The sequence below is a fragment of the Vipera ursinii genome (genome assembly GCF_947247035.1).
Source record: "Vipera ursinii genome assembly, chromosome: 2".
NCBI classification, from domain to species: domain Eukaryota; kingdom Metazoa; phylum Chordata; class Lepidosauria; order Squamata; family Viperidae; genus Vipera; species Vipera ursinii.
In genome coordinates, this window is record NC_139513.1 from 1,250,244 (window position 1) to 1,262,424 (window position 12,181).

The 12,181-nt window shown below is 43.3% G+C and overlaps 1 protein-coding gene across 1 annotated transcript in view; it reads left to right on the forward strand.

Annotated features, from left to right (window-relative positions):
- Positions 1–12,181, forward strand: part of LOC310633211 (vomeronasal type-2 receptor 26-like) — a gene marked incomplete at both ends in the record, with an annotated part of 48,294 nt that overhangs the window by 19,404 nt on the left and 16,709 nt on the right. The window contains 2 exons of the mRNA XM_083350896.1: positions 3,234–3,360; positions 5,425–6,317. Of these exons, the coding sequence (XP_083207022.1) occupies positions 3,234–3,360; positions 5,425–6,317 (1,020 nt within the window). The remainder of the gene's footprint in view (positions 1–3,233; positions 3,361–5,424; positions 6,318–12,181) is intronic.

The window sequence follows — 12,181 nt, forward strand, 5'->3', positions numbered from 1 at the left end:
TTGTCTGGGTAAATATATATAAATTAAAATGATAAAGCTAATGATTGATAATAATAAGCATAGTAAATTATCATAAACAATATTAAGTTTTCAAGGCATAGTATTTTTCTTACTAAAATAAAGTCAAAATTACATATCACATTCCTTTCTCTCTAATTCATTTATCTAGCCATTGATAAAATTTATTCCAAGTTCTAGATTAAACTGAATGCTCTTTCTCTTTAAACTCTAATGTTAATCTATCCATTTCTGCACAATCTAATATTTTCTGAATTAATACTTCTTCAGTCGGTAAATTTTTATTTTTCCAATATTGAGCATACATAATTCTCGCTGCTAGCGGTACATGTAACATTAAGTATCCACTCTCCTTGTCATAGTTGGGAACTATCATTCCTAACAAAAATAATTCTGGTTTGAATTCTATTTGTTTTTTTTTTAATTCTTTTCTCCAACCATATGTGTATCTTAAGCCAGAACCTTTTAGCTTTAGGACATGTCCACCAGATATGAAAATAAGTACCTGCATTCAGGTTTACAGTTTTCATCATTGTTGTGCTCTATTTCCTCTCCAAGTCATTTTATTGGATTGTGGTCTGCCCAATCATTGGTTTTGATTTCCGCTTCTTGAATCTTTAGTTTCAAGTCCAACAAAATCCATATCATGTTGATTCTTGACCATGATTTGTGTCTATTTGAGTAAAATATATATTGTAGTTTCTCTGGGCTTTTCTCTCGCCATGTATCTAAAATGCTGAATTCTTCTATCATTTTTGAAAATGCTCTAGATAACAAATTTCCTCCTTTCCTTCCTTGCTTGGCACTTTTATAGTCCAAAGTTCCATCCACTGTTGCATTAAAGTCTCCCATTATACAAACATTTTGGTAGTTTAGGTCTAATATTTTCTTACATAGTTCAAGATAAAATTGTTCTTGGTTATCATTAGGTGCATACTGTATATTCCAATCATTAATATCTGCTTTTGGTCCATCATAATTTCAACCATTAGAATTCCCCTCTTCATCCACATAGATTTGTTTGGGACTCGTCTTTTCTTTAATGTAAAAGGATATTCCTCTTTTGTTTTTGAGATGCCCATGCGAAGTAGAGTTCGCCAATTTTTAATTGCTCTAAAATTTTGATATGTTTCCTCTTATTATGCGTTTTTGAAGACAAATTATGTCCATTTTTAATTTTTTGTAAGTATGTAAAAAAATTTCTCCCTTTAGAGGGGGAATTTAAGACATTGATATTTATTGATAAGATCCCAGTCTCCTCCATCCTTTTCAATTATTGTTGTTGTTGTTAGTTGCGAAGTCGTGTCTGACCCATCGCGACCCTATGGACAATGTTCCTCCAGGCCTTCCTGTCCTCTACCATCTTCTGGAGTCCATCTAAGCTCACGCCTACTGCTTCAGTGACTCCATCCAGCCACCTCATTCTCTGTCGTCCCCTTTTCAATTATATATAGGTCTTAATCTTCTAGTTGATCTTATCTGTCTCTGATCTCTTGGTCTTATGCCTTCTTCTGAGTAGGAGTATGTAGTTTTAGTTTCTTTAGTCTATACCCTCACTCTTTGGTTGGCCTCACCTTTAACTGGCATTTCCTCTTGTTTTTTGGGTTCCGGTTTGTCTCTCTCCAGAAAGGGTCTGTGACTGTCAAAGAACTCCAATGTTTTAAGTGGTGTATCCAGTCTGTATCTTTTTGTATCCCAATAGATTAAAATCCCTTCTGGAATCAGCCATCTAAAGTTCACTCCTTTTTCAACAAGTTTCTTAGTTAGAAATTGGCAAGCCTCTCTTATCCTTCTAGGGATTTGCTTGAGAACCACGATTTCTTTTTCTTTGTATTTCAACGGTTCATCTCTTACTTTTCTCAGAATCTCATCTCTTGTAGCTCTTTTATCAATTTGAGTTGACACGATAGGCCTGGTCTACTTCCCCTTCCATTTGTGACTTCCCAAATCCTAATACATCTGCCAGCAACTCTGTTATCAATTCTAAAAGATCCTCTTCCTTCTCTTCTTGTATGTTTTGAAATCTTAAAAAGTATGATGCTTGCTCCATTTCTATAACCGTAAGAGAGGCTTCCAGTTCTCCATTTATTTGCATCATTTTTTAGTTTTCATCTTTCAAGTCTTCTAGTTTCTATCAACCTCAGTTGACTTATGTCCCATTTTTTGAATTTTTTGTTGATTTTCTGCAATCAGCCAACTTGGGGAAACAGCCAAGTTTCAATCAGAGATAACTCCATTCAGGGAGGGTGGATAAAATTTTCAGGTTTCACCACTGTTTATTTATTTTATTTATTTATTAATTGAATTTATATACCGCCCTATTCCCGAAGGACTCAGGGCGGTAGATGGCACTAACTATCCATTCCCACCCTGTTTGCAAGGAAAGTAAAAAGAAATAATAATTTTCGAATTTAAAAAGTTTAAGAAGTAAAAATAGAAAGTGAAAGTTATGATGGCTTTCACACAGAATGCCCAGTACTATAGAGACAAAAGCTTTCCCAAACATTTATGCCACAAACAGCCTTGTAATAAATAAATCCAATGAAATGAAAATGTAGTATATATATAAGGTAAAGGTAAAGGATCCCCCGCACATGCGTGCTAGTTGTTTCCAACTCTAGGGGCCGGTGCTCATCTCCGTTTCAAAGCCGAAGAGCCAGCGCTTGTCCGAGGATGTCTCTGTGGTCATGTGGCCGGCATGACTAGACGCCAAAGGCTCACGGAACGCTGTTACCTTCCCACCGGAGCGGTCCCTATTTTTCAACTTGCATTTTTACGTGCTTTCGAACTGCTAGGTTGGCAGAAGAATATATATATATATTACCATGAAGTTCAATCTAAAATTTAGCATTTATGGATATTTTAAAATCAAGTATTTATGAAGAATGGAGAAATGCACGTTAATTCCACTATGAGGAGGAACCCACTGGTTGCCAATTAATGGTTAAATGTTTTCTCAGTTTTATCCCTCCAGACTTTGTTAAGTAGAAAGGTACTTTTTCTTTTTTGTAATCTGATATGTCAGAAGAAAAAGGAGGAACTGAATGAAGCATCTTCCTGCAATTGTATCTCCTGCAACCATTTGAAAGGGGTCAGATATTTCATATTTGTCTGTGTGAAGCCCAGAGAGAACTTGGCTGATGTTCATGTCTACCTCCATCTTACATGGATGGTGAGTCCTAACATATTTTTTTGGCATTTCTTTTTCTGTTTAGTCTTTGCCTCAGTCTAAATGTGTGGAAAAATGCCATCCTGGATTTGTCAAGCAGGCTCGAGAAGGAGAACCATTTTGCTGCTACGACTGCATTCCTTGTCCAGAGGGGACCATCTCCACTCAGGAAGGTGGGTGACACCAGAGGGAAACTTTGATGAAGTTGCATATTAAATACACATGTAAGTTTGATTTTTTTTAGTTCTTAATTTTAATGGTGTCCATTTTCTTCCCTAAATGGGATTTATACGAAAAAATATCTTGAATGATGAGGTAGAATGAAGGATTGTTGTGGATGGCATAGGAAATCTCCCTTTTATTTGCCAGTTTGGATGTGTCCTTCCACATTTATCTTTGTTAGGAACATATGAATTCTCCGTAACTTGAGAAATGATTTTATATCTGTTGAAAGAAAAATCTTCATCAGGGTCCAGTCCAAGCTGGGAATAAACAAAATGGAAATTGCTTTAGAAAGAACGTTGAAGTCTATTGAAGAGAAGAGCCAGACAGAAGCGTGGCTCTGGGAAAGCTGACCACATGTTTTTCGAAGTGGTGGGTTTTTATACCTTCTGCGGCTTTTTATGTTGTTTCCTGTTCCTGTTTGAGGATTTGTATTTCCTTTGTCATGCACTTTGTATGTTGGCTTCAAGAAGCAAATGAAAATCAAACAGAGGATTCACCACAAAATCTTTGTGGATATTTCCTTCCCACCTTTTCTTATCTTTCCCATTTTCTTTGTTCTTAAATAGTGATATTTATTCGGCCCTACATGGCATGGGTCCGAAGTACCTCAGGGAGCACCTGCTGCCGGCATCAACTTCCCTCCGCCCTGTGCGTTCCCACAGAGAGGGCCTCCTCAGGGTGCAACCGATCAGAGAATGTCGATTGGTGGCCCCCAGGGGGAGGTCCTTCTCTGTGGGCGCCCCGGAGCTATGGAATCGGTTGCCAGTTGAGCTCCGGATGGCGCCCGACCTTCGCTCCTTCCGTCACGATCTGAAGACACTCTTATTTGAACAAGCCGGCCTGGCCTGATGGGGGATGGCTTGGGTTTTTATTGTTATTTTAATATATGTATTTACTGTTTTTAGTTGGGCATATGTTTAATTTTCTTTTAACTTTTGTATTTTTGTAGTTTTTATATATCTGCCCTGTTCACCGCCCTGAGTCCTTCAGGAGAAGGGCGGTATATAAATAAAATTATTAAATTAAATTAAATTAAATATACAAACAGTTACAACAGGAACAAAAAAAGAATATAGTCCTAGTTCTGAAAGGGGAAAAAATTACATGCTGTGTTAGGATTAAAATGAACAGAAAAGGGGGGAGGAGAACTAATAAAAGATCAATCTACTTACCATCCATTGATACCAATGTTGAATTTATTCTCTCTTTAAAATTATTTGCCAAATCTAGAGAGTATGGAAATATATCACTTCATCTTCTCATTTCTACAGTGTAAAAAGACTTTGCAGACAAAGTTTTTGTTTTATGAATTCCTTCATGAATTAATTTTCCTTAAGGTCAAGATGCTACCTACCATGCAACCAGCACACAGGGCCCTGTTTCCAGGAGATGCCCAGGGCTGTTGAAAGAGTCATATTTTAAGGGATTTTTAAAAAGGCCTCATAGTTTGGAGATACTGTGAATTTCTGTGCTCTAATGATTATTTTTGCTGAAATTCACCTTTCAAAACCGTACATGAGAAAGGACCAGGGTATCTGCAGGGCTTCCTCTCCTTGAGGATATCTGCTTGTCCCACGAGAGCAGATAATAATTGGCATTCAAAAAGGTCTGTTCCCTAAAAGATTCCCACTTTATGGGTCCTCAGATGCCTGCTTTTTCTGGTGCAGCTCCTGCCCCATTGGACCCACTCCCCCTTGAAATTCAATAGGCCCCCATTTTCTTAAACCTGTGGAGACTTGCTACTTCTCCCAACCATTAGGAATAAAGTAAAATCAGTGCAAGATAAAAATATGGTGGATTGCCTCAGAGAAGGGAGGTTGCGGCATCATTATTTCTTCTTTTATTTTTCTTTTGTTGTTCTTGGTTTTAATAGTCATATATATTGGGGAACCTTTTTGCTGGAGTGTGAGAATATACCATCATTAAGACTTTCTTGTCTCTCAGTATCACCTAATCCAAAGGTTTTCTTGAAATTTTAAAGAGTATGAAAGAAATATTACTTTGTTTCTCAGATACTGACAAATGCACCAAGTGCCCAGATGATCAATATCCAGCCAAGAACCGAGTCCGATGTATCCCCAAAAGAATAAGCTTCCTGTCCTATGAAGAGCATCTGAGCATCATCCTCATCTCCTTTGCCCTACTCTTGTCCCTAACCACAGGCCTTGTTTTAATCATATTCATTCAATACCTAGAAACTCCCATTGTCAAAGCCAACAACCGGGACCTCTCCTTCACCCTCCTGATCTCCCTCCTGCTTTGCTTTTTGTCCTCCTTTCTCTTCATTGGCCGACCAAGAAAAGCCACCTGTCTTCTCCGACAAACAATGTTCAGCATTGTCTTCTCAGTAGCTGTGTCTTCTGTGTTGGCCAAAACTATCATGGTGGTGATGGTCTTCCTGGCCTCAAAACCAGGGACTAGGATGAGAAGATGGTTAGGGAAGAGCTTGGCCAACTCCATCATCCTTTCTTGTTCAGTTATCCAAATTTTCATTTGTATCATGTGGCTGGGAGTTTCTCCCCCATTTCCTGACTCTGATCTTCATTCCCAGCCTGGAGAGATCATTCTTCAATGCAATGAAGGATCTCTCACCATGTTTTATGTTGTCCTTGGCTACATGGGTTTCCTTGCTGCCATTTGCTTCACTGTGGCTTTCCTGGCCAGAAATCTGCCTGGAGCTTTCAATGAAGCCAAACTGATCACCTTCAGCATGCTGGTCTTCTGCAGTGTCTGGATCTCCTTCCTCCCCACTTATTTGAGCACCAGAGGAAAATACACGGTGGCCGTGCAGGTTTTCTCCATCTTGGTCTCCAGTGGTGGACTGTTGGGCTGTATCTTCTTCCCCAAGTGCTACATTATCCTTCTGAGACCAGATCTAAACACTAAGGAAGATCTAGTGATAAAAGTAGGGAACTGATAATGAAATTGTTTCTTGGGTTCCTAAAATTTAATTATTGATTGTGTTTGTTCTTGGTTTATATGTTTAGTCTGCCTGTTTGACTATTAAGGTTATTTAAAGTCTAAGGAAATAAAGAAGTTAGATTAATAAAATTAAAATCCAACATAATTATCAAATAATAAAATAAATTAATAATTAATATTTGTGTTTTTAAACTGTTGCTAGCCCTCCTTTTCCTCAGCATGCAGGTTAACCAATATTTGGATTAAGCAACCCTTTAAGAGAGAACACATAGGAACATTATCCTGGGCTTTGGACTGCTTTAAGCTTGGTAGGTACCTTTAAAGTTAGTTAGGAGGTTATCAACCTCATCTCCTTCATGATTCTTTCTGAATTGGTATTTCAGTTCCTCCAAGGTCTGTGTCAAGGTTCTGGTTGATGATCCCAACAATGCAAACACCTATGAGACATTCTAATCTCTTCATGTAAATCTTTATTGAGTACATCATTTTGGCATGTATGAAAGCAGAAGAAGCTCTGGCAAAACCCCACCCAAGCCCTACATAGAAAAAGCATAGTATTCTCTCTCCTCCCTCTCGATATTGGGGCCAATTGAATGCAGCAGTATTGTTTTGAGAAAGTTTGGCCAGACACCTGGTAAATGTCCTGGGTTCCCATGGTCTGCTTCCTTAATCATTGAAGTCTGCATTCAAATCTGATTCCTTTCCCCCAAGTACATTGGCAAGCTGAGAAGCAATAACTGTTGCAGCAGGAAAAAAAGGTCCTTTGAAACTTGACAGGCAAACCCTCCTAATATCTAGCAAGTACCTGGAAAATAGCAAACACATATTAAGGCATTTGTTTTCCCTCAATTCCCCATTTAAGGGCCCCTGGCTTTTGAAGATATTCTGGCTGGAATCTGGTTGGTTCTCAGCCCATCAGTCGAGCACCTGAGGGAGAGGGTTGTCAGTCAGATTCTTGACAGTCTTGATGTATTTGGGGGAGAAGAGTAAGTGTAGAAGATGCAGTGTTGCAAAGTCAACAGCTCTAATTGGATTTGGTGCTTCTTTCATTTTTCTCCTGATGGATTCTTTCTCAGCAATCACCATTTTTTTAAGCTCCAGATCAACTTTTATCCTTTTCTTGGCTTCTTCTCCTCTAGCCTCTCATTCCAGCTTCTCTGGGCTGAGGTGCTGAGCAGACTTTCTTCCTTCTGGTGAGGAATCTTCTTTAGCAGACATCTTTATAGTCTGTGTCTTTCTGACAGGGTTGGCATACAGGTATCTTTGCCACTTCTCAATAATGTGACTGCCCTAGCACCACCTAGCCTGTCCATTGCTGCCAGTTTCTACTGGGGTGGGGAAAGTAAAGACCTGTGGTTGGTATGTGACCTCTACTGATTGTCAGAGGAATATTTTTTTAAAAAAAGCCCCACCTTTTGATTCCCTCCTTACTCCCTAATGCTCAATATCCCACTTCTAGTACCGTATAATAGAGGAAAAGGTGTCCTCAGAATTAAATCTTCACTGCCTCTGAGCTACTTCAGTTCTGAAGAGACCCAGTAATGGGGGAGCAGCTACTGGCCAATTTGCTCTCTTTGCTCCCTCCCTCCCTCTGGGGAACCAGAAGAGGATTGAAGGGAAAATCCTCAGCCACCTACCGTTAGAGTGTCTCCTCTGCCAGTGGACAGTGGAAACAAATCTTTCTTCTTAGAGGATGGAAAATTCCTTCCAGTGTGCAGCATCCTACTTCTTGTGGAATCAGATGTAAGACCCAAAGGAAGTAACAAATTCTTACCGTGTTTCCCTGAAAGTAAGGCCTACACTGAAAATAAGCCCTAGTTTTGGGGTGAGGCACATATGTAAAAGTCAAGCTAGGGTGGGGTTGCGGGTGTGGAGCTGCCCCACATGCCCCACACACATTTATACTGCAGCCAGGCCTCTTCCGTTTTGCCACGCCACGCCGTGGGTGCGTGGAACCAATTAGATGGTACCGCCCCAGACGCTTAATGGATCCCGAGAGGTTCCTGGCAGCGCTGGGGTCCCCACCTGCCTCCTTCGCTCACAGCTCAGCAGATGCCTTAGTGGAAGCCTGGGAAAGGGCAGCCAGTGAGGCTCTTGACCAAGTTGTACCCTTGCGGCCCCTGACCTGGTGCAGATCCCGTCAAGCTCCATGGTTTTCCGTGGAGCTCCGGGAGATGAAGCGTCGGAGACGGGGCCTAGAGAGCGGTTGGAGATCCAGCCGATCCGAATCCGACCGATTGCGACTAAGAGCCTATATTAGGTCTTATCTCGCTGCGATAAGGGTGGCGATGTCTAATCACTTTGCTACCCTTATCGCGTCCGCAGATAATCGCCCAGCCGCCCTGTTTAGGGTGAATCGCTCCCTCCTTAATCAAGAGGTGAGGGAGGAACCCTTGCAGGGTCATGCCAAGGAGTTTAACCAACATCTGTCGGACAAAATCGCTCGGATTCGGACCGGTCTGGACTCTGACTGGGCAGAGTCTGACGATCAGGACACGGGCGGTCTTGTCGATATTACCTGGGAGGAGTTTGATTCTGTAACTCCGGAGGAAGTGGACAGGATTATGGGGAGGCTGAGCTCCACCACATGTTTATTGGACCCGTGCCCTTCCTGGCTGGTCTATGCAGCCCGGGAGAGGACACGAAGCTGGTTCCAGGCAGTTATATCGGCTTCTTTGAGTGAGGGTAGCTTCCCCGCCGTCTTGAAAGAGGTGGTGGTGAGGCCTCTCCTCAAGAAGCCTGCCTTAGACCCAGCTGAGTTGAACAACTTTCGTCCGGTCTCCAACCTTCGCTTTCTTGCGAAGGTTGTTGAGAGTGTGGTGGCGCATCAGCTCCCTCTGGTCCTGGATGAAGCGGATTATCTAGGCCCGTACCAATCGGGTTTCAGGCCCGGGTACAGCACGGAGACGGCATTGGTCGCGCTGGTGAATGATCTCTGGAGGGCTCAGGACAGGGGACATTCCTCTGTTCTAGTCCTATTAGACCTCTCAGCGGCTTTTGATACCATCGACCATGGTATCTTGCTGCGGCATCTCAGGGGATTGGGAGTGGGAGGCACGGTTTTACAGTGGTTCTCCTCCTATCTCCAGGGACGTTTGCAGTCGGTGTTGACAGGGGGGCAGAGGTCGACCGTGACGTCTCTCGTTTGTGGAGTTCCTCAGGGGTCGGTCCTCTCGCCTCTCCTGTTCAACATCTATATGAAACCTCTGGGTGAGATCATTCTTGGTTTTGGAGTTGGGTATCATCAGTACGCTGATGATACCCAGCTTTTTCTTTTGACCCCAAACCACCCCAGTGATGCCCTCAATGTGATGTCCCGTTGCCTGGAGGCGGTTCGGGTCTGGATGGGGAGGAACAGACTTCAACTCAACCCCGACAAGACTGAGTGGCTTTGCATACCTTCATCCCGGGTCAATTCGGATATTCCATCTCTCTCTATGGGGGGGTGAACTATTACCCCCCGTAGATAGGGATCGCAACTTGGGAGTCCTCCTAGATTCACGGCTCACCTTGGAAGATCACATAGTGGCTGTGACTAGGGGGGCTTTCGCCCAGGTTCGCCTGGTGCGCCAGTTGCGGCCCTATCTAGGCCGGGATGACTTATGCACGGTCATTCACGCGCTCGTGACCTCTCGTCTGGACTACTGCAATGCTCTCTACATGGGGCTGCCCTTGAGGAGCACCCGGAGGCTCCAACTGGTACAGAATGCAGCCGCGAGAGTTGTGTTGGGAGTCTCCCGATACTCCCATGTTACACCTCTGCTCCGTGAGCTGCATTGGTTACCAGTTGTCTTCCGGGTGAGATTCAAGGTACTAGTAATGGTGTTTAAAGCCCTACATGGCAGGGGTCCGGAGTACCTTAGGGAACACCTGCTGCCGGCATCAACTTCCCTTCGCCCTGTGCGTTCCCACAGAGTGGGCCTCCTCAGGGTGCCACCAATCAGAGAATGTCGATTGGTGGCCCCCAGGGGGAGATCCTTCTCTGTGGGCGCCCCGGAGCTATGGAATCAGTTACCGGTTGAGCTCCGGATGGTGCCCGATCTTCGCTCCTTTCGCCGCGATCTAAAAACATTCTTATTCGAACAAGCCGGCCTGGCCTGATGGGGGATTGTGGGGTTTTTTACTGTTGTTTTATTGGGGTTTTAATATTGTATTGATTGTTTTTAGTGGGCATGTATTTAATCCTTTTTTAATTTTTGTAGTTCTGTATTTTTATTCTTGCCCTGTTCACCGCCCTGAGTCCTTCGGGAGAAGGGCGGTATAGAAATAGTATTAAATTAAATTAAATTAAATTAAATTAGCATCCCCGAAAATAAGACTGGGTCTTTTTTTTGCCTCCAAAAGATGCACCAGGTCTTATTTTCAGAGGATGTCATACTCACCTCCAGCACTGACAGCCCTGCCCAGCAGGTTCACTTCTTTTGCGGCCAAAGGAACAGTTTCATTCTGCAGCTTCATTCCGATCTGCAATTTGCGGTCAGGTCTTTTCAGAAGGCCTCTGCAGTTGAGTACCGAGCTATGGATGGAATCCATAGCTCATCCATAGCTCGTTTCTTGTTTGCAGTGGCCCTCTGGAAAGGCCTGTGACAGAGAAATGCAGACCTGGCTGCAGAAGACATGGGCTGGCGAGGAGAGGCCTGGCTGCAGTATAAATGTGTGTGGGGCACGTGGGGCAGCTCCACACTCGCAACCCCGCCCTAGCTTGACTTTTACATATGTGCCTCACCCCAAAACTAGGGCTTATTTTCAGTGTAGGCCTTACATTCAGGGAAACACGGTAATATTGAGAGATGGCCCCACACTCAATAAATAGATGCACACCTATTTGTGTATCTCAAAATGTCAGGAGAGACTAAGTAACAAATGATGTAAGTGTACATATTCATAGGTGAAGGATGTCAAGGAATTATCAGTGAGTTTAAAGCAACACAAACCTGAAAGCTCCTCACAGCCATGGTATTGTGTAGTGGGTCCGACGCAAGAGAGACGCCAGCTGGTGTGTGAGTTCAGCTCTTTATTGGAAGGGGAAGTGAACTGAGGAATGAGGGCTACCTGGCCTCCTTATATACCTGGCCAGGTAAGCTAACAGCCAATGGGGTTGGCCCTAGGTTTCCCGCCGAAACTGTCCAGGCCAACGCCCCCTGATGGCTGTTGCTATGCAGATGCCTGCATACATAACACATGGGGCATGTTGAATAGCATAAAGTCAATGGCCAAGATGTTCTGCAAAATTGCCCTTCTTTGCTGTTTCTGATCCTCATTCAGGAGAGGAGTAGCATTTGATGTTTGGCTTATATTTTTTTACTATTAAACAAGCCAGTTTTATAATATTGACGTAGACATGGGCTGCTTGGGTTGTTTAGCCAATTATAGAGCTAGCAAGCCCATAAACCATTTCTCTGTTTGATTACCCTATATGGTCATCCCAACTATTGTGAAGTGGGGAGCCCCCAATGAGTTGTGTTGTGTTCCTGCACGCTCGCCTGGGCATGTGACTATGGTTTGAACCTACTTTAGGTCAATAGCCTCCCGGCTATTGGATACCACATGAACAAGGAATCCAGGACTCTGAGTAACTGGAATCTGCTCAGATTCACATTACTGCCCCCTGATACAACAATCACAAGGTTCCAGTGACTGAGAGGACTCTGCTGGCTCTGTGGCTTGTCATCCCCATTGCTTGATGCCTGGGTGAGGCTGTCCCTCTGCCTGCTCCAGCCTTGCCCAGGCTGAAAGCTTCCCTTCTCCAGATTCTCTGAGATCTGGTCTCCCCAGCCCTGCCTGTCATCTGCTTGTGGGAAGGAGGACAAGGAGGGAGCTTCATGAGCTTTTGTTCCAACTGCCCCA